General features: G+C 42.0%; 1 protein-coding gene across 1 annotated transcript; it reads right to left on the bottom strand.

Moving 5' to 3' along the window:
* Positions 1-1472: 1472 nt before the first annotated feature.
* On the bottom strand, positions 1473-22556 carry cdc34a (cell division cycle 34 homolog (S. cerevisiae) a). Its single transcript, XM_037769609.1, has 5 exons — positions 22084-22556; positions 8664-8750; positions 7886-7983; positions 5286-5420; positions 1473-4338 (listed from the first exon to the last, which is right to left on the bottom strand). Exons 1-5 carry the CDS (start codon positions 22264-22266, stop codon positions 4116-4118), a joined length of 726 nt encoding a protein of 241 aa, XP_037625537.1. The 5' UTR covers positions 22267-22556; the 3' UTR covers positions 1473-4115.
* Between the last annotated feature and the right edge of the window lie 421 nt (positions 22557-22977).

Here is a 22977-nt window from a genome sequence, read left to right as displayed (position 1 = left end):
ATATTGAATTGCGAGTAATCGTATGATTGTCCATAGTTCATCACGATTAATCGCACATTTTTTTTATTCAAAATTTGTTAAAAATGTACCTTAAAGGGAGATTTGTCAAGTATTTAATACACTTATCAACATGGGAGTGGGCAAATATGCTGCTTTATGCAAATATATGTATATATTTATTATTGGAAATCAATTAACACAAAACAATGACAAATATTGTCCAGAAACCCTCACAGGTACTGCATTTAGCATAAAAATATGCTCAAATCATAACAAACTCAAGCCCAACAGGCAACAACAGCTGTAAGTGTGTCAGTGTGCTGACTTGACTATGACTTGCCCCCAAACTGCATGTGATTATCATAAAGTGGGTAGTCTGTAAAGTGAGTATAGAACCCATTTTCATTCACATATCTTGAGGTCAGAGGTCAAGTGACCCCTTTGAAAATGGCCATGCCAGTTTTTCCTCGCCAAAATTTAGCATGAGTTTGGGATGTTATTTAGCTCGCGTCAAGCTAGTACAGTGTTTGAAATTAACTTTTTTGTTCACCTGCTGCTCAATAGATAACCATTGTTTTTTTGGGCTGGTGAGTGAAGCAAATCTAGCAGCCTCTTGCATATTTTACCAGCACTTGGTTGGTGGCTGATGCTAATTTCCAACTGTGAGCTAGTATGACATGGTTGGTACCAATGGATTCCTTAGGTTTTCTAGTTTCATATGATACCAGTATCTTTGCGCTAGCGTTAAAACTGAGTCCGCTTCAACCCAAAAATTGCAAGTTGCGTTAATGCGTTAAAGAAATTAGTGCCGTTAAAACAAACTTGCATTAACGCACTACTATCGCGTTAACTTTGACAGCCCTAGCTTTTCCCCTTCCCTTTAGTGTGTTATATCGTTTTTTGTGCATGTTAAAGGTCTGCAAAGTTATAAAGCCTAAAGTCCACGCCAAAGGGAGTTACTCTCCCCACAGAAACACTGCTGCTCCTGAACTGCCTGAAACGCCTCGCTTGAAGTCCTGCTTTTCCTTACATAACGTGGCGATGTCACCAAGTAAGACATTTGCATAATACCTGCCTAGCGGGTAGTTTGGCACGCTCTCAAACAAAGCTAGTTAGACCAGAGCTGGAGCGGTTGATCTAGAGGGTTGATTTAGAGGGTGACAGGGGTGCTGCAGAACAGCTGGTATAAGAAAAGTCAGTTTTTTAAACATGAAAGCATGTAAACATGTTCTAGTAGAAACCCAAAATACAAGTATGCAACTGAAAATGAGCATAATAGGTCCTCTTTAAAAAAAAAAACATTTAATGAAAGTGAAGGACACCAGTCTTACCTCTCAGAGTTAGCCCTGAGTTTCAGTCACTCAACGTCATTTCAGTGTCTATAAGAAAACAAAGAAAAGGGACAATGAGACCTTTAAAACTCATGTCAACCATTTACCCCACACCTCAATAAAAAAAAAACAGTCAATATCTAATAAAGATCTTTATTTCAGATTTTAAATAGATTTACAAACCATAAGAAAAAAAGAAAATATAAACAAGAAAAAAAAAAACATCAAGTGATCGTCAAATATCCACATGTGCATATCAAGGTAGAGATTGTAAACAGTCCTTTGAAGCCAAAAAGTGAGACTCCCCGGGGTCAGGTTCACTCAGCTGGAAAAGGATTTGTTTGTTGGTTGGTTTGTGGTTGTTTTTGTTTCCTGAGGTTCTAGTACTTTTCTGTAATTAACTGCTGGGTTTTTTTTCCCCTCAGTGATGCTGCCACCAATCAGAGCTCAGAGAACTGGGGGGACGAGTGGGAGGAGAGACGATAAAAATAACAGTAGTTTGACAAAAATTAAATCCCATTCACCCTAAAAACGTCAGAAAACAGAGGGGGAGGATCGTTCATAGGTTGCGTGATGGATCAGTCAATTATCGATAACTCATTTTTGAGCATTCAGGGCATGATAAAAGGCTAGAATAGTTACTGTGTGGTGTGCTGTGTCAATTCGGTTCTGCTGTTGAGCTATAATAAGTTTTTAGTCGTTCTTCCATGAACAATCCTGGGTTTTTAAACAATCAGCACTTAATACATATAGGAGTAAACATCGCAGCTCATACCACAATTTGGAAATGAAAGATTACATCAAAAAAGTAAATGAAGCCTCCCTCCCAAAAAAAATAATAACGGACAACCCTCAGCCCATTCACAATGCAACAGTTTTAGATTAAATTGAGTAGAGGACTTTTGCCCCTGGACACAACCCCGACCCTTATAGCAGATCTAAAACCACAAACACATCATAACAGCATGCTAGTGAAGAACCACATTCTCCTGTTCATGCTCAAAGATCAACCCTTATGCCCAATTCCTTCTCAATTTCTGCTTCTTCTCAGCACATCTTACAAACGATCGGTGAATATTCACACACAACGGAAACATGATTACAGCGATGTTGAGGATTTCATCGTAAATACTGTTGGGTGGTGGTGGTGTCTTTTGAGTGTGCGACAGAGCACTCCAGTTAGGAGAGAGGAAACCACACGGGGGGGCCTCTGACAGTGTAGACTGAAAACAAAACCCCCGTCGTCATGAGGCCATTTCCATTCTTCTGAATCACTCACACTGCTACCTGATCTCCTCTGAGGTAACAGGGTTCATTTGAGTCAGGTGAGTCAAGATGGCTGCGGCCCGGTCGAGCATTTCAGAAGGGGGGGTGCAGTGCCGGTACACTGAGCCGCCACTAGGGGGCGAGCTCTGATGAAGGCTGGTGTACAATCTCTTCAGCTCTGGAGACTTGTGCTCCTCTTGAGTTAGAATAACGAACCAGCGACAAACATAAAGACGGATACGACACATGTCCCACTCTAACCGAGCACGTCAGTCAGTCCCTCACAGGTTGTAAGCTCAGGTCAGACGGTTGAAAGGCTCAGCTTTACTGCCACGTTTAAAGCACTGCATATTAAGTAGGTTCAAGCACGGACTGCATAGGTTATTCTTTTTAAATACAGTACATTGGATTTCATGAGCAGCAGCAGGCTCAGCTAGCTGTTTCTTAATGCACTAGTAGCACGTGCTTGTACGATGAAGGCTGCGTGGCAGTCAGAGGACGTTTGTGGGATCTACATTCCAGTCTTTAGTTCAGCTGTTGGATCTTACACCTTTCTCACTCGCACACTGGACAAATCTGACAGGTGCTGCTATAAATATGCTTGTTCCATCAGGGGGGCGCTGTTCGCACGGTGTCCCCCACCTGAGACCTTGAATATCTCCCTCTGCCACCTTTCTTTGTCTTTGACCTGCTGTCTGTCCCACAAGTCATACAGATCTGTGATATAAGGGAGTGAGGGAAGGCACAAGGGAGTGTGAGCTTCTTTTTAAATGGATAACTTCCCTGTTTGGAGCAGCACAAGCCCGAAGGCTCAAAAAGGTCAGAGGTGAAGCATGGCAGGGCTTCGCTAACCAGAGGTCACACACATGGCTCAGAGACAGAAGTGACTCAGCTTTTCAAAAACCACACATACTGTGTGCCATTTTTCTCTAAATTAGTCTTCCTTTGCAAAAGCTCCTAGCTTGTTTGACTGTGATCTGATCTGACCTGCGACGTTACATTCCACCCTGCTGATGGTGATGTCGAGAAAAGGCGTGACCGTTCCTCCGCCAAATGCTCTACAAGAAAACTTGGCCATCGAACAGGCTTTGTTCCACTCAGAGCCGGAGGAAGGAACAGGTCTCGGAGCTAAAACGCTTTTAAATCAGTTATCAGACAAACAGAAGCAGATGAGGAAGTACCATTATTGTTGTGTTGCTATGTGTGCATCGTGTGTAACCTCTACTCAGACAACAAATGAAAAAAAAAAAGAAAAGAGAAACATGTTAAACAAAAACAACTCTGTAGCTTTTTTTGTCTTCGATGCATCAGGTTTTAGTGTGCATACTGTGACTGCACATGTGACAGAAGGTGGACAGGGGTGGCGGGGGCGGTGCTAAGTGAGGACGAGGAGGGGTCGATTCGGGGAATGAAAGTTCAGTCCGTGACAAGAGAGGGAGGCGTGTGTGGCGGGAAGGGTGAGGGCAGGGACTGGTCAGAGACGAGGGGAAGGGCGGGTGACATCATGGGAAGGCGAGGTCAGGAGTCCTCAGTGCCCGAGTCGTCCTCATCGTAGCAACAGTCCTCGTTGTCGTCCTCGTCGTCGTCCTCCAGCTCCTCGTCGTCGTAGTAGTCGTCGTATAAGAGGTTGGAGCCGTCGTCTGTGGGCGGGACTTGGGTGCGGACGCAGTACTCGTCCAACGTGATGGGAACCTTGACGCCGTCCCGCTCTGCCTCAGCTTTGGTAGCCACCACCTGCTTCCTGTGAGGTGGAAAGACAGAAAAGAACAGATGAAGCTAGAGATCTTCCGTGCTGGTACTATGGCCCTGTTCTAGGGATTTTGACTAGTCACAATTTAATTTTAGATATCTAAAAAGGACAATGTAGATATCTTCAATTAAGGGGAATTAAAGATATATATGGCCACATTCTTTTAACAGTGTGTACGCAAATGTGTCCTGGGCCACATTAAGGACAACCTACTCACCTGACGTCCTGCTGGGATCAGCGGGGTCTCACTGCGCTCCTCATGTGAATAGACAGGCAGACGCAAGCTCTTGTCTGCCTCGCAGCATGGAAACGGCTTCTGTGCTCTACTGTATTCTGTATGTATTTTATTAAAATATATCTGATCTATAGGCTAAATAACTATCAGAATAGGCGCAGGAAGTGTATTATTATCATATTGTCGGAGATGTGTTGTGTTTTTGTCCCGGTGCTTTGCACGGATCTGACCAGCCCGCCCACCCGCTTGCTTGCTTGCTCTCATCCCCGCTCTCTGAAGCTCTGTACGTGGCTGTTGTCTGGCAAAGGCAGCGGTGTTGGCGGCACGGAGGTCCCCGGGTACCGCCGATACAATGACCTTTATTTTTATGTTAATAAAATGTACCCGAATTCATGAATATGTAGGATATTACTACTGACATTCATGTAATATTACATTGCAAAGTCTGCTGTGTTAGCCATGTGTTTACTACGTGTTTATTTGCATATAGAGCGGGGAAGTGAGATCCGATCACAAATGGACGTATGTGGAGACACATTTTAATGCCAGGTGTGAACAGACTTAGAGCTGTCCACTTGTGATCTGATCACTCAGGACGCATGTTGAGGCCAGATCTGAACAGGGCCTATGTGTACCTGCTACACTGACAAGCTCCCATTTGAAGTGTGAAGAGTGTGTGCGTTTGTTTTGCCACTCTTGGTACCTGATGATCTCGATGTATTCTCTGTCCTTGCCCTTGCTGTCCCTCCACTTGCGGTACATGACGGATGCGTCCACGTTGGCCGGGGAGAAAGTGTTGGGCTCGTTCAGCAAAGAGATCACACTGAGCAGGATGGTCCTGAGAGAGACGTCAGAGAGAGCGGAGACAGATTAAAATACAGGAAAACAATACAGGAGGAGGAGGAGGACAGGGGAAGATGGAGGTAAGACGAGACCAGAGACATTGAGAATGCAGGACAAAGAGGTGTACAGAGATGGAAAGAAAGAAAGAAAGGACACATGGATACAGAGAGGGGGAGGGGGAGAGATGAAGGTTAGGGTCAGACAACCAGCCGGCTAAACCTCAGAACATCCATTTGTCTCTGCTGTCGTCTGTTGAATTTAGCTCAAAGAGCCGCTCATTAGAGATACTGACAGACAATGGTGTTATGCTAGGGCTGTCAAAGTTTACGCGATAATAACACGTTAACGCAAAATTGTTTTAACGCCACTAATTTTTGTAACGCATTAGCGCAACTTGTGGTTTTTAGGTTGTAGTTTTTTTTTAGGTTGCTCCAAACATGCACTACATTTTGGTGAAGAAAACGGTCATGGCCATTTTCAAAGGGTTCCCTTGACCTCTGACCTCAAGATATGTGAATGAAAATGGGTTCTATGGGTACCCACGAGTCTCCCCTTTACAGACATGCCCACTTTATGATAATCACATGCAGTTTGGGGCAAGTCATAGTCAAGTCAGCACACTGACAGCTGTTGTTGCCTGTTGGGCTGCAGTTTACCATGTTGTGATTTGAGCAAATTTTTTATGCTAAATGCAGTACCTGTGAGGGTTTCTGGACAATATTTGTCATTGTTTTGTAAGCATATTTGCCCACTCCCATGTTGATAAGAGTATTAAATACTTGACAAATCTCCCTTTAAGGTACATTTTGAACAGATAAAAAATGTGTGATTAATCTGCGATTAACTATGGACAATCATGCAATTAATCGTGGTTAAATATTTCAATCGATTGACAGCCCTATATTACACATCATTTATACTTTACTTTGACTCCAGTGAATCAACTTGTTGTACTTGTGATCCCAAACCAGCTCTCCCTTTTCCTTGAGACAAAATGTGGGACTGATTTTGTTTTTGTTGTTGTGATCCTCAGCTCAGGCGCTGCAGAGGGCCCATTACTTTATAGTTATATCCCGCTATGAGAGTTTGTCTCTGTAGATAATGCATAAAAGAGAAAGCTGCAGGGTTCGTATAAATAAACCTGTGTTAAGTAAATATATGAAATAAAGGGTTATGAATTATTCATCATGTTTGGAGGTTTGCTGCATTTACACTGCAGCAAGTTGGTTGGCAGTTGATCTCAAACAACCGTCTGGCTTCAAATGATGTCCAGGAGCGAATACTTACATATTATTAGCTAATGGTCTATTAGCTGATAATCATTCAAATCTGTAATATCTGTAATAATAGCACCGCTATTCCTAGATACTACATAATCTGAGATATATAAAAAATAGAATGAAAAACTTTGGAGGATTTGGCGATTGGACGAATATATCGACAACTGCCTGAGTGCATCGCCAGTTGTTCTTTTTGCGATCTTTCTCATTTTATTTTGCAAATTTAATGGTTTGCCTCCGAAGAACGAGTAAGAGCCGTAGCTCAGTGGGCAGATGGCACGACGCTAAAAAGAAGTGTGGAGAAGCGAGACTACACAGCGACGAACTCTCGTTCAGCGAGCTAACCCAGTAGCACAAAGTGGGCAGCAACGGCAGAGTGAGATAGTGGGTGAAAAAAGAGCAGTGTATCTTCACATCTAACTTGGTGAATTAAGGATTTATTTAGACCAAACTAGAGCTGGAACATAAAGATAAACCAAGACAGTTTTGCTAGTTTTATATCGTTTCTGTTGAGTTTGAATGAAGCATGTTTTACGACGAGTTAACAAGGCAATTAAGCTAGTTCGGCGAAAGAGAGAAACTTGAATTTAGAAGGTGTATGGTTCTATTTTTCTGTTTAATAAGGAAAATAGGTGTAAGAATATTTCCCTTCTTGACATTTTGTGAGTTTATTTTGTTTATTTATCAGGCTAAAAAAGCTAAGAGATGCTTTGGGAACGTAGCAAACTCACCACTCGAACACATCTTCGAGATGAAACTGCGCCACAAATAGCCCAAAAAGAAGGAAAGTCTTTGCAAGTTGATGCCACAACAGGCTGACATCTAAAACCTGCTTGGTAAGTAGGAAATCAAGCTACAAACTTAAGCTGGAGGTCAGTCCTAGTAATGCTTACTTCCAGCAATTTGTAACAAATTGGCTACAAGCTGCATTTAGTCTGTATTGATTGGTGGACAATGAGAAACTGGAGGAAACGTGGACTGTAGAAGGAGGCTAGTTATGTGACATCACATTAAGGTGCAAAGCTACTGGAAAACAACGCCTACACAGACTCCCAATCTTGTCCGTCCACATGTCAATAGCAGAAATGTGGACAGTGACAGAAGAATATATCAAACAGCAACCCTGCTTATCATTTTGTGTGTTGTTCTTTGGCAGTATTGAGAACATTGTGTTGTGTACCTGACGTTCTGTGTGGGGTTCCACCTCTCTGAAGGCAACTCTCCGCTCTGTGGGTCGTCCACTGGTGGGTGCAGGATAGAGATGCACACATCCCCGTTCTAGAGAGAATACACCAACACGTTCAGACAATAGTTTAGTTATTAATAAACTCAGATTACATTGGACACATCAGATACATTGGCCTGTGGTGAAATATAAATCTCACATTACACTGTACACTTCTACTCTGGAGTTTCATTCAATCATTTGTATTCTCTCCTGCCTTCAAATTAATCTTCGATTTGTGAAAGGAATGATATGTTAGAAGTTCAAGAGTTTCATTTGAAGGCACCATATATCACATACACTACAACCAGAAATAAACTGGGACACATTTATAATGTTTACGTTTAAAACTGTGAAATTGTCTATATATATATATATATATATATATATATATATATATTGTAGATTTGTGACATCACAAATGGACAGAAATCCTGACAGCTTGATTCTAAAGCACAGTTTCTGAATACGGGCTGTGTGTATGTCTCCATGGATTGAGCGTTTCGATACTTTCACAGTATCTATATAGCACTTAAACCTGCTTTACAATGAAAAAAGACATGAAAATCTCACTTTTTACAATATGGGACCTTTAATTAAACATTTAAAAACCAGGACCTAGTGCTATCTTATACTCATACATACCCCACATGTATGACATTAGCTCACTGGTGTATTAATAAAAGCTATGAGGAGCTCCTGTTGTTCAAGGATTTATACTAGTCACAATTACCTCATAAATGTTGGGGTGCCACATCTTGGTGAGGAAGCGAAAGGCAGGTGGAGAGTACGGGTAGTCGACGGGGAACTTGATCCGGGCCTGAGGGCGAGAAAAGACACATATTAGGCAGGCGGTTTATCTACACTTCTCCCTTGCCAACAGACGAGTCATGACTACTTCCCTCCAAACTATTGCTGTTGTTTGGGAGAACCATTTCCACTGACTGGGTCAAAGGAGCCTTGCTGTCTCAAATGTACACCCGGAAAGTAAAGGGCGATTGCTTTAGCCATAGCTCGGCCGCTGCATTTAATTTTAGCGCACTGGTGGTGTTGTTTGCTTTAAGAAAACCTACAGTGTACATAGTTTTGCTTAAAACTACTCTGCTTGTGGACGCAGTGTCCCAGGGGTAACTGAATCCAGAATGCAAGTCTGTATAATGCCGCAGAAGCAACACACACACACACACACACACACACACACACACACACACACACACACACACACACACACACACACACACACACACACACACACACACACACACACACACACACACACACACACACACACACACACACACACACACACACACACACACACACACACACACACACACACACACACACACACACACACACACACGTACAGAGACAGCTGCTGGGGGGAGAGAGGGTGCTTCATTCCCCACGTTTATTCCTCACAAAGACCTCTGCTTGCAGCACTGGTGTCAACAAGCAGCAGCTGAATGAAGACCTCCACAATCGTGCTGATCAGCGTCAATAGTGATTGAAAGAAACCTATAAATAGTAGCTGTAGAGTCATGGCAAACCCTACTGAGGTGGCTGAGCATGGAGGAGCTAATGACAGTGTAATGTAATATGGTGTGGAGGGAGGGAGGGAGGCTCACAGTGCATTCAGCTGCAGAGTGTGTGGAGCTTACAGACACACCGGTGGGTGAGGGGGGCCGCTTGTATAAAGACATTGTGGGGGTTTGTCCTCTCCAGCTGTCACTGCAACCCAAGACAATCCACTACTCACACCCGTGCTCCGCTATTATATGTCCTCGCATTGAAACCACACCCCCACACACACTGTATAAATGCGGCTATGTGTAGAGGACCCCTCCTCCAGCTCCATAAGGCGTGCCTTGGGTGGGACGAGGGGGAGACACACCGACTACACTGATTACACACACGCACATCACTCACAGCATGAAACCTTCTGCTTATCCCTCCCGTCATACACACACACACACTTGTTCACATTTGCTGATTCGGCATGGTCAGCTGGTCCTCACCACAGTGAACCGACGAGCGGGAGGTAGGGGGGATCGGCTGCATGGGAGCGGGGAGGTGGTGGAGTGGTAGTGGGGGGAGGAAGGAGGGGATTTCACTTGGAATAAAAAGGGGTTGTGCTCTATATAATACTTGTACTTAACATTAAGTCTTATCCCTCTTTGCGTGCAATGTAGCATTTAAACCAGGCTGGATGTAGCAGGAAAATATCTATGCTGAAAGTGTGACCTATTAAAGGTCACAGAATCTGTCTGCTGTTGACAGAGCTGTATTTCAGGTTCTGTTGTCTTTAAAGCGTGTGTCAGTATGTCCTGACTTTCCATCAGGGCTCTCAACTAACTTTTTTTCACCACCCTCCCAGAACCGTCCCGAAATACAATCTAAGCCATCCCGAATTTAAAATCTTTGTTTTTCTACATTATCGTTAGTTAAAATTAGGGCTGTCAACCCATTAAAATAATTAATCGCACGTTTTTATCTGTTCAAAATGTACCTTAAAGGGAGATTTGTCAAGTGTTTAATAACAACATGGGAGTGGGTAAATATGCTTGCTTTATGCAAATGTATGTATCTTTTTATTATTGGAAATCAACTAACACAAAACAATGACAAATATTGTCCAGAAACCCTCACAGGTACTGCATTTAGCATAAAGAAACATGCTCAAATCATAACAAACTCAAGCCCAACAGGCAACAACAGCTGTCAGTGTGTCAGTGTGCTAACTTGACTATGATTTGCCCCAAACTGCATGTGATTATCATAAAGTGGGCATGTCTTCAAAGGGGAGACTCGTGGGTAACCATAGAACCCATTTTCATTCACATATCTTGAGGTCAGACGTCAAGGGACCCCTTTGAAAATGGCCATGCCAGTTTTTCCTCTCCAAAATTTAGCGTAAGTTTGGAGAATTATTTAACCTCAGACAACCTACAAGCTAGTACTACATGGTTGGAAACAATGAATTCCTCAGATTTTCTAGTTTCATATGATGCCAGTAATAAGTTGCATTAATGCGTTAAAGAAATTAGTGGCGTTGAAACTAATTTGCTTTAATGTGTTATTATTGCGTTAACTTTGACAGCCCTAATTGGTTTGTTAGCTATAATTTGCATGTTTGTTTTGATGTTAACAGTGAAGCTAAATTAAAATATTTTTTATGTGTAAAAAGTAGTGTATAGAAGATTTTGCATATCGCTCCAAAAAAGCTAGAACCAGCCCTGCTAGCTGGTGCTCTTAAAGCTGCTGGACCGGACAAGATGCACTTGTCATGGAGAGGCGCAGCATGTTGCCACGGACAAAATGTGAGGGAGAAATGTCTTTGCAGCCTTATTACCTAAAGGGGATGAAGAGGAGTAAGTTAAATAAAAAACTGGTTAATATTAGTTTTTTGACTCCTCATAGTTAATGTAACGTTATCGTCCGCTCACCCACTGTAAACGCTAACGTCGGCTGCTGACTGGTTAGCTGGTTAACTGTGACGTTACTGTTAACATCAAACAGTCTAATGTCAGCTGTTAACATTAACATTAACTACTATTAGGTGCTAGTAGTTAACAATAGCTACTAGCAAGCTCAACATTACCTAACTGACTTGGGTTGAATTCCCCGTTGCCGCTGTCGTGAAGTCAGAGGCCGGCAGTATGTACCGTGTGTGTATGTACGTGTTAATTTTGTAATAATGTTGTTGTTTAATAAGAACTGTGTGTGCTCTGCAAAATGTGCAATCATTTCATTGTAACATTAGAAGGGTAGGCTATTTTTCTTGGAACTCTCCTCCCAAATTTGTCCCAAAATTAATTCATCCTCCCCGATCGAATTTTTTTTCAGCCCCAGGATGACGGGACGTTCTTAAGCTCGTGCCCTGCTTTCCATACAAGAGCAACATTTGTTGTATTTGTTGTATTTGGTGTCTTACGTGACCCTGATTTGCAGAATAAACCTGCTCTCACCATATAAAACCAGAGCGGAGAGGAAACACTGACACAGTCCTGAGAGAATGCCGCTTGTAAGAACAAAAAAACAAAATCCCCGGGTCTGAGTGACCCTGCCAGAAAGCTGGCGGCCCTTCAGAGCGCAGGGCTCAGGCCAACTTTGTACACATTACAGGCTGGCAACAGTGCAACACATAGTGGCCAGCCAGGAAGGGGAGGAAGACAAGGGCCAGAAAACAACAGTGAGAGCTTGGTTTGTCTTCCAAAACAATATCAGCAAGCATCAAGATCATATCTGTCCACTGGCTGGGAAGTAGGCAAAGATAATCTTATCTTGTGTAATCGGGATATTCACATCTGTCCACAGTCGGTTGGACATGGACTGTTGTCCAATTCAGAAGGGGATGGAAATGGTGTAAAAGAGAACTAGAGGGCATTCGGCTAAACGTAACGCTGTGCCAACCCTCCCAGTGGGTAAAGTGGTTTATGCTCGTTTGAAAGCCCTAGACATCTTTAGTTCTCTTGCTTTGTTATGGATTTTTTTTTTTTTTAAATCACAAAACACAAACAAAATTCCTTTGGCAAAGAACCGTCTACCCATCCAGTTCAATCATTCAACTTTTTATGACATCTTGGAAACAAAAAGACGACCGGATATCAAAGAAAACACACTGTGTCCAACTTCAAAGCAAACCAGAGCAACCCAACTCTTCGGTGACTCACAGGGAAATGGCACCAACTACTCAGCATTGCTGCTTTCATTACGTAGAATCTTTATGCCGTACATATTTGAATATAAAAAAGTATCCCATATGTCATTGTGTTACTTTGAGACCTATGCATTAACACTTCCCATTAAATAGCTTTATCCATCACAATCCTGCAAGTCTGAATGCAAGCTACAAGTAAAGCGAGAAGGCGGGGTTTGCATTAAGGCTAAGCATGAGCATTGATCCCTTTGAGAAGGTAAAGCATGATTTCACAATGCATCTTACCAGAAGGCTTTAAAACCATATTCCTAGTAACACAATGCCACAAACACAAGAAATGCATACAGTCACCATTCAAGGCTCCATGATACTATCTAAATAAAATGGACAAAGTCAGGAGGCTAGAGAGTAGTCTGTATTCGTCATTCAAAAAGGGAAACCGGGAGACCGAGGACGGCGGATATACAAGCCGTTGTAATGATACATACATGAAACAAAGCGGTGTTTCCGTCAATTTTCACACCACTCTAACTCACCACTTAGCTTCATTCCAGATGTTGTTGTGAAAATATCCGTGTATTGGAATGATCAGATGAGATGAAGATGAAAAATGAGAAGAGCCTTCAGTGTGGCCTATTGACTTTACTTGTTGGCTTGCTTTCCTTACTTCCGTTTCTCTTCTCGTGCACTGATTCGTTTAAGCCAATCAGAGTCATTTCTCTCACCAACGAGCGCCGTCGCCGATTCAACATGCTGAATCGTCTGAAAAACCTCCGACATGGGCAGAGCCGACGGTGCGGGACACACTGCAAAAACTAGGCCGACAGACGCTCGCCGACGGACCCAAACTGTCTGACGGCTGACGGTCGGCTTGGTGTGCCAGGGCCTTTAAACTACCAGTAATGTGTGTTCACCAACCAGAAGATGGCAGGTCACACTGGCAGCAGATTGACTTGAGCACCCAGGTGACACCAAACCCTGGACTGATGAAGGGAGGGTGGAGAGGATGGGGTAGGGAAGTGTGACAGAGCTGGCCTAAACACAGACAGGCTGCTCGGTTTGCTCATTTGCTCTGCAGCAGCGAGCAGACAGAAGAGAAGAAACACAAGGAGGAGAAAGAGGAGAGGGGATGATGCAGCAGGGTCTTATCAGCTTCCTCTTTAAGTTTCCAGGGATCATTCTCATGTATTGAATAGATCTATTCCCATCCTTATTATATACTCACATATGACCCTTTCCTGTACAACACCCACTCTCTCCCCTCTCACTGTGTCTCCACTACTGGGAAGGACTTTTTCTCTTCTGCCCATCACAAAGTGCGAGCCTCAGTACACTTTGCTGCGACACGCTACAGCTGACTTGCATGTCATGCCTCATAATTGGATTGAGTACAGAATTAACAGCATCCACGGTCAAAAGGTGAGCCACCCTGAGCAGCTCATTTGAAGTGCAGCCAATTTCCTGCCAAGCACGCAAAAAAAAAAGGACTCATGGAAGGCTCGTTACCGCCAAGAATACAAGATCAATTTCCTCTTTCTGTGAAATCTTGCTTGGGATTGTGAGCTAAAAAAGCTGCCCTGAAGAGAGAGCAGGAACGAGAGTGAACGCGCCCACCCTGTGGAAAATGACAGCGAGGCGAAGTAAACCAGGTCAATGCAAAGACCCTGAACAGAACAAATCATTCTGTTCTCCCCGAGCACCTCTTTGCCTTCTCTACAGACCTGATCCTCACACACCCAGCCCACATTCACACTGAATGAGGAGGGAAAAGGTCCTTGTGTAGAGCAAATTCCATACCCTAACACACACATAGAGGTCCCAGAGATTATCATGTTCGTACCCAGCAGGCCCCTGCCTCATTAACTTAACTCTTGAGGAGAAGGTTGAGGAGAAAGAAAAAGATCAAAAGCTGAAGTTTGTAACTATGTCCTGTTTTCAAAATAAGGTGTTAACAAAGGGAACTGTATATACAAAATACATATGGAAATAAGACTGATTGGATAATATTCACCAGAAGTATAAAACATTACATGTCCCTTATAAATGAAAAGAAAATACCACTAATTTGTAAGGGAAATATATTAATAAATAATACCTGACAATGACTGATATATTTGACTTCAGAACATCTCAGACTACATCCTTGCTGAAAATCAAACATTTTTACTCTATTAATTTAGATATTTTCCAAAGTAAAAGTCTCTAGAAGTGTATGATTAAACTTTTTTTACATGGTTTAGTGTTAAAAAGTAAATAATAAATCATAATATCGAATAGCAATAGTTGTAGAATCGCAATACATATCGAATCGGCACCCAAGTATCACGAAAGTACCGAAACGGGAGACGGGTGTATCGTCCCAGCCCTACTAACAGCCTGTACAGCTATGTTTCAAAGTGCCGATTACTACACTGGTGGCTCATTCAGGAAGAGAAAAAGAACACATGGCCAGGCCTTCAGGGGACGGTTATAACTGTCTACTGGGGCCTCACGTCACGCTCACCTCTATTCACAGCAGGCTCTCCTTTCAAAAGGGGCACCACTGCAAGGAAGGGCTCTGCTTGCTCTTGATCTGGCAGTTTCTGTATTCCCCCTTCTTTCCTCTGCTCTGCTCTCGTTTCTCTGTGACACAGCCAGAGGGGGAAACATGACTCCGGCAGCTCAGCCGGGCTCGGCCCAGCCTGAAGCCCTCTGCAGCCGGGCTGGGTCCTCTTGCTTGTTCCCTCCCCTCCGCCGCTACTGCAAGGCTAACATTGAGCTGGTGCAAATTATGTAGCATGCACCCGAGGAGGAAGGAAGGAAGGCACAGAGTCAGCTGCTCAACAGGACTGAGTGTGTGTCCACTGAGTGTCTGGAAACGAAAGACAGGCCCGGGCCAAAACCAAAGGGCAACACCCCTCTTTTTCATGTTTGCTGTGAAGAAGTAGTCCGTCAGTGTTTAGTAGAAAACCACAAGACTGAGATGTGAAAGATGTTCTGTTTCACAGTATATTTCGAGTTGCAGAGACCCCATTTACGTCATAATTACATGCAACAAAAAAAGACAATTAAAGCCGCCAGGTGCTGACACAGCAATCACAGTCACCCATCCAACTTCACAGATCCCAGGCTCTTCCCCAGCAGTGCAGTCACTATACACACACAGTTTATGTTGTACATCACAGTGACCTTATAGTTGTGGATATAAAGTACAGTACCCCTTTTCTGCTGTTCTGGTCAATATTATGTTCCTGCAATAGCTGCAGTTTCAGGACCGCATTTCTAGGACCGCTTTCTGTCCGCTGCAACGAGATCTCACAGAAATGGTCTACGTGAAATGACCACGACCTCTTAACACCGCATTACGTGGTGGTTACCACAGAAACAATTCAGGTTTAGACAGCAAAGCTTGTTGATTTGTGGCAACACCACAAGTGTTTAACATGTCTCCATGACTTCATCCCTACATCCTTTGTCATTTTTTGTACAAAATAGTGCAAAACATCACTAATTCCTCCTGCCCTTCGTCCGCCATGTTTGTTTACACTAAAGTCACGTTTGATGGCGAGAGATTTCGCAAGATTACCGGTTTTGAGTGTCGGGACTGTTGTTGTTCATGAATGGAATCTGTTGGTGTGTGTTCTGCTTTTTTTGGCCAAATCATTGCTCTCCACACACAATAGGAACAAAGCTGTTAAATTTATCACAACATGTCATTATGTGTGGGGTCTCTCTCAGTTTCAACATCTGTTAAGATTTGAAAAACATTTGAATGTAGGCCAGCCTTAACTTAACCTTTGCAAACTGCCTCCCTGTTTGTGCAGCGGAGGACGACAGATTCGCAAAAGGTCTCAACAACTCTTGAGAGAGAGAGAGAGAGAGAGAGAGAGAGACAGAGCACAGTATTAAGCTTATTTAAACTTAATTAAAATGGTAAATCAATGAGTATTAAACTAGCATTTACACTGTAGACAGTAGGCTTCATGAAAAACTAGGGTCCAGACATGTGGACCTAGGATTACGGTCGTGAAAGTACAGCTTCCTCTATTGCAGGAAAATGCTGCTACACGACACAAAACGGAGCAGGAAGAGGTCAAATCTGCCAAATGTCAACTAACAGACTCTGGTGTCACAGAAAAAGCAATGTCTAAGGAGAGTTTATGGACCTGCACACGTCTTTATGGCCGGCCTTGTGGTTTTATTAACCCAATAAGCCGATCAACATGGAGAGCACAGAAGCACAGTAAATGTGGTGGGTTTTGTGTTTTATGTTACTCCACCATACTGGAGGGGATAGCAATACAATATACGTGTTTATTTATAAAAAAAAATTATTACAGAGAAATTGAGAGTTCAACAATAACTGAAAGCTGAATTATGTTATTAGTTCCAGCAAAAGTAAATCATTTTGGAATTTTCTTTATCTGTTTGTAGTTGGTGTTATTACCTTTTATAGAAACCATCACTTGACAAAAATCAGAACCTCAGATATGCTGTACTTTATGCCATGTTAGGTAAAGCCTATTGGTTGAGCCTGGTAGGGGCCATACACAGCCCAGGCCCCTTGGAAAGTACAGTAATTCCTTGTGGCTTGTTGAGGAAGGAGTTCATGGACTTACAGGGGCTCCACAGCAAATAAAACACTTTTGATGAGACCAAGACAATCATAGCAGCAAGGGAACGTGCTTGCCCTAATTTTTCCAGATGACATGTTTAATACTGGCAAGTAAGCTACTATGGTTTTAGAGTGACTTTAACAGGAGGGTGACTGACTGTGTTCATAAAAACACTGACGTCTCACTTCTTGATTTTGTGAGACTTCCCCCGGGGTCATGAAAATACAAAGAGAGAAGACAGATGTTAAAGAGAAACGGAAAAAATAACAGAGAGAGAATCAAACGGTCACGCATCAGAGATCTACTTGAAAACACACTGACATAGAAATGTTTTTATGTTTTGGTCAGGATTATATGACTTGATCAACAAACAGTTGAAGTAGACCAAAAACTTGAAAGACTTTCCATTCATTTCAATTGTACAGTTTAAATATCATTCAAAGATGTCCCCATTCCACTGTTTCCATATTTAAGCCTCAGATTAACATTATATTCAACCTAATAAAGTAGGTAGTTTAAAACCTCATAGTCACTGTACTGTCTGGACTATCAAACTGAATGTGTACAAAAACAACACACATAGTGAGTCACTGTCCAAACACTCCTTAAAGTCTGTACACAGTGAAAGACACCCAGCTAATATGCTTTATACATGTCCCAGGACCAGAGGGACAGTCAGTGCTGTGGGACTGACTGTCCCTCTGCCAGTAATCATCAGACACTCACAGCCTGGAGGGATACTTCACATGACAAAGCAGAAGGCACACACACAAAGGAAATGTCTCAGAACCAATGAGTGAACGTCAGGGCCTATTGTGAGACCAACAGGTCATAGGTATTTATTATGATGATATGGACCTGTGTTTACTTATGAATTGTGGACCCGGGGCCCAGTGAAACTCTGGGTTAGTTAACCCTGAGATGTGGGAAACTTAAACTCTGAGTCAGTTACCATGGCAAATGACTCTGTGAACCTAAAGTTGGGGACACACTAAGCCGACATCAAAGAACCAGCAGCGACGAAGGCCACCAGTTACATCGCCTCATGTCGCTTTTGTCTTGGCCAAAAAGTTGCACTCGAACACACCGCAAAGACTACAGCCGACAGCCAGTTAGCACGTACGTTCTGCGCCTGCGTGTTTCTCTCGATTACCACTATTTTAAGGCCCCGACACACCAAGCTGACCTTCGGCCGTCGGTGAGCATCTGTCGGCCTAGTTTTTGCGGTGTGTCCCGCACCCTGGGCTCTAGTCTACCCATGTCGATTCAGCATGTTGAATCGGCGGCGGAGCTCGTCGGTGAGAGAAATCACTCTGATTGGCCGTTCAGCTTAAACGAATCAGTGTACAAGAAGAGTGAAGTGAGGAAAGCAAGCCAACGAGTAAAGTCAATAGGCCACACTGAAGGCTCTTCTCATTTTTCATCTTCATCTCATCTGATCGTTCCAATACACAGATATTTTCACGGCGACATGGCCATCTGGAATGAAGCTAAGTAGTGAGTGAGTGGTGTGAAAATGGTCGGGAAACGGCGCTTTGTTTCATGTATGTATCATAAAAACGGCTTGTATATCCGCCGTCCTCGGTCTTATGGTTTCTGTTTTTGAATGGCGAATACAGACTACCGCGACCTGCTGGTGTGGAGAGTTATTTCCTCTCGCGCAGGCGCAGAACGTACATGCTAACTGGCCGTCAGCTGTAGTCTTTGTGGTGTGTTCAAATGCAACTTGTTGGCCAAGGCGAAGGCGACGTGATGCGACGCAAGTGTCGCCCTTCATCGCCGCTAGTTCTTTGATGTTTGCTTGCTGTGTCTGGGCACCGGAGCCAGACACGCCATTTTGTTTCCTCATTGATTCAGTCGTATCAAAGTGCGTATCGAAGCGCATTAATTAGGTTTACTGTATGTCAGAATTTACCTGTTGCCATGATGAATCGTAGTATCGGAGCTCCATTGATGATGACTTTTTTCATTCACCACACAAGAGCTTAACTCAGATTTAACATATTCAGAGTTGAATGAACCGACTCTGATCACCTGTTCTGGAGTTTTCCATCTCAGGATCATTCAACTCAGAGTTCAGGCTGAGGCTCAGAGTTTGTTTATCCTGCCATCTAATGTTGTATGAATGACATTTTAATATGTCTCAGTTCACTGTGTGCCTGCCGTCATAATGTATTCATCATGGTGTGACTCTTCGAGAGCAACACCCTTTTGAAATAAATACCTGACTCAGCCAGGTTTCGTATGACGTCATTACCTGCTCTGTTCTTGATGAACAGGCAGCTGCAGCATGTCAGAGGACTGTTTGTTTATTTGTTTGGGTAACCTGGATCAGAACAGGGTGGGTTTTTTTGTTCCTTCTTTTTTTCGTTTGAATATGGCAAACTGGTTGGATGGAAACCCAGCAGAGAACAATGAGTCACAACCATGCGGTGGATTTCACAGCCAGGCTGTGCATTCCTGGCCCGACAAAGGAATCCTGTACACAGCAGCACCCACACGGAGCACCGTGTACGGTAGCCTGGCCGGGGCCCTCTGCTTGTGTTCACAGGCTTGAAAAAGACCAGAGGCTAAATGAACAAGCTTCTCAAGAACTGGAATAACAAAGCTTGGTGGTTTACAAACAGAGAGCAGTTACAATACGCTGGATAATCTGAACACAGTCGAAGCCTTCACTGATATATTACAGTTTAGCTGTAACATGGAAACAACTATGGATAATGCGGGACTTAGCATTATGAGCCCACCACAAAAAGCCCACTGTAAAGAGACCATGTACAATTTGAGTATGGTCTTTCAGGGCCCTGACCTACATTATTCTTGTCTTTCTTTCGCAGACAGACAGCACCATTATGCCACCTTAATAAAAGCCCATTACTCTTTGAATGATGTCCAATAAAACAACTATCTAGGGCAAGTTTGAAGCAGCATTAACAGGGGTTTATTTGACTTTGCCAGACAAAGTAATAAATCAAAGTGCTCACTGTGTGTAAGCGAGAATCCCCTCTCAGTGTTTTGCAATATCATAAGTTGATTTTCACACCCTCATTTAAGTTCGAGACAAATAAACAGTAGGCGCCGCTTTGCTATGGCAACAAATGCAATGCTGTTCTATATTTACAATGTAGGTGTGAGTCTTAAATCAGATACTGTAGCTCAAACTTTTAGGATAAAAACTGTACAAACTAACAAGGTCAAGGGTCACAGCTATGATTGCCATGAAAATAAATGTAGAGCTCACATTCCTGTCAGGCTCGAAAGATCTTTAAGTAGTTTTTTTTTTTTTTTTAAACCAAGACAATTCAGTAGTTAACAAGTTAGTGGAGGCTTTGTAAACTGCCAACCCTCTTTGTCAACAACACAGGAAAACATATCTGTGAAACCTCTCAGGGGAGGAAGCATGCAAAAAAAACCAAATTAAATGTCTAAAATAAGTTAAACAAGCTAAGATTATACTCTCTGTATGACTGACTCTGGAAGGTCCTGTCTTTTTTATTTATCCATATCCCATTATCAAGCTGTACAATGTAACATAACATAAATTATCTACATGTCCTTTAAAGAAAATAAAGGCTGTAAGAAGCTGCTGTAGTCTACATTTCAAAAGCAAGGTTCCCACACATCATGGATTGAGTTGATTTGAATATACAAACAAAAAAAAGGCCTATTCAAACTAGGGGCTGTTGTGTTGTAATGAAAAACACCAAGGGAATGATTGAATTAGTTGGCTAGATGATGAGTTTATGTTAAAAGGTTGAGGCAGTTATGCTAATAAAACCTTTTGTTTCATATTGACACAAAAGTCTGTGATCATGTGCTGACTGTCAATTAATCTCTATTTAAAGGGGAAACAAAGTTGTAATGTTTATAAACTGTAAAATGTCATGATTGAGTTGATATAAAGTTAATTTGCTCATATAAGAAAATATAACTAATAGTCAATATGATTAAGATAAATATGTAAGTGAAGAATTGGTATTGTCATTAAGTTATATTATAAGTAATGAATTGGTATTGTGATTAAGTTATATTATATGTAATGAATTGGTATTCTGGATTGATAACAAATTTATATTTTGATAAGGATAATTCTATCAAAAATTAATTTATATTTCTGTATGACACAGATTAAAGGTAATAATTATAGTTAGAATAATTATAAAAAATAATTATAGTTAGACAAATTTAGGAAAATTTAATTTATGTATGGATCAATAAGGAAGGTGGTTAATAATTGACTTATCCATAAGGGGTGGGATTAAATAAGTTTATACTTCTTCTCACTCCTTTTCGAATATGTTTAATTTTTTTTCTTTTATCTTGTACTTTTATTCATTTTTATCTTATGCACTTTGTGCTCTTTTATCTTGCTTTTAAAGATGTAAAGCACTTTGATGAAATGTGCTACATAAATAAACTTGCCTTGCCTATGTAAATCAAGGCATCAAATGTTTGACAATTTATTTTCCTTATGCTTTTTATTGTATGTACTTGTTTCTGACTGTCCACTTGTTTGTATGGTCATTCTTTTTATTTATTTATTTTTATGTATACTACATGTTCGAAATACATTTTTAAATGAAATGAAATGAAATATCAGTAATTAATTTATTTTAGTTAGAATAATTATAAATAATAATAATTATAGTTAAGACAAATTTAGGAAAATGTAATTAGAGTATATGTATGGCTCAATAAGGAAGCTGGTTGAAATGAAGTTGAACAAAGACTTAAACAGGGACCAACTAGCTTAACGTGTTTTAACTGTTACCGGCTGTTGTTTGAAGACATGGAGGCTATAGTTAACCTTCCTTTATGAGTAAATTACTCTTAAATGTAGGCTTAAATACAGCAGCTAAAGAACAATAGATCTAGCTAGCTCACATTTAGCTACTCACCTTAAAGTAACCACCCTCGTAGTGAGTGTTTGGAGGACCGAATATCGCCACTTCCCAGTTGTACATGTCCGACTCGTCCACCAAAGTTATCTTGAACCCTTCGACCGGCTCGTCTTGGAGACTCTTCATCTCCAGCATCAGTGCTTTCTGTGAACTGGCTACATGATGTCCATGCTGAGCCATATTCCAACAAAATATCTATCAGCAACACCACCAACCACAGCTGTGACTGCTAAAGGAAGGAAGAAGACAAAGCTAGCTCGGTTACAAACAATAGCTCTCAGTGTTTAGAGAAGAAAGGAGCTTCTTCACGCAGTTAGTTTCCGGTAATATGACTCCAAAACAACTGGATAAGAAAAAGAAATCGCGTTGGGGTTTTATTTGGTGAGAGCTGGTGCTGCTTCCTCTGTTGTTGTGAACAATCCCGAAGAGCCCCACAGTTATTATTAACAACCATTTAACAACCTCCTGTTGTCAAGAGCAACAGCAGCATACCATTCCGCTTCCGGTTACAGCTTTCGAAATAAAACCCCCACTCTATTTATTATTATTTTTGAACAACATGTAACAACTCGTAACTTCATTGTGTTTTTATCATTTTTGTTGTTTTAATATACATATTAATATGTATATTAATATACACCCCAATATTATTGGGGTTTATATTTCCGAGGTAACCTCCGTGTTTTCAGTCATGTTTCACTGTCTTGTGCTCTAAAGCTGTGAAAACCATACCACTAACATATACCATCAGCTGGTTGGTGATTTATATTTAAAGGTCCCATATCGTGGTCATTTTCAGGTTCATACTTGTATTTTGTGTTTCTACTAGAACATGTTTACATGCTGTAATGTTCAAAAAACCTTTATTTTCCTCATACTGTCAGCCTGAAT

Source organism: Sebastes umbrosus, chromosome 5, assembly GCF_015220745.1.
Source record: "Sebastes umbrosus isolate fSebUmb1 chromosome 5, fSebUmb1.pri, whole genome shotgun sequence".
NCBI lineage: Eukaryota > Metazoa > Chordata > Actinopteri > Perciformes > Sebastidae > Sebastes > Sebastes umbrosus.
The sequence above is the reverse complement of the archived record's forward strand: the minus strand, read 5'-3'. Positions and strand labels throughout refer to the sequence as shown.

Coding starts and splice junctions, on each gene's coding strand:
- cdc34a (XM_037769609.1), bottom strand. CDS start 22,266: ATGGCTCAGCATGGACATCATGTAGCCAGTTCACAGAAAGCACTGATG. Junction 5,421..7,885: donor AACCCCACACAGAACGTCAG/GTACACAACACA, acceptor CGTCTCTCTCAG/GACCATCCTGCTCAGTGTGA. Junction 4,339..5,285: donor GAATACATCGAGATCATCAG/GTACCAAGAGTG, acceptor TCCACCTCACAG/GAAGCAGGTGGTGGCTACCA.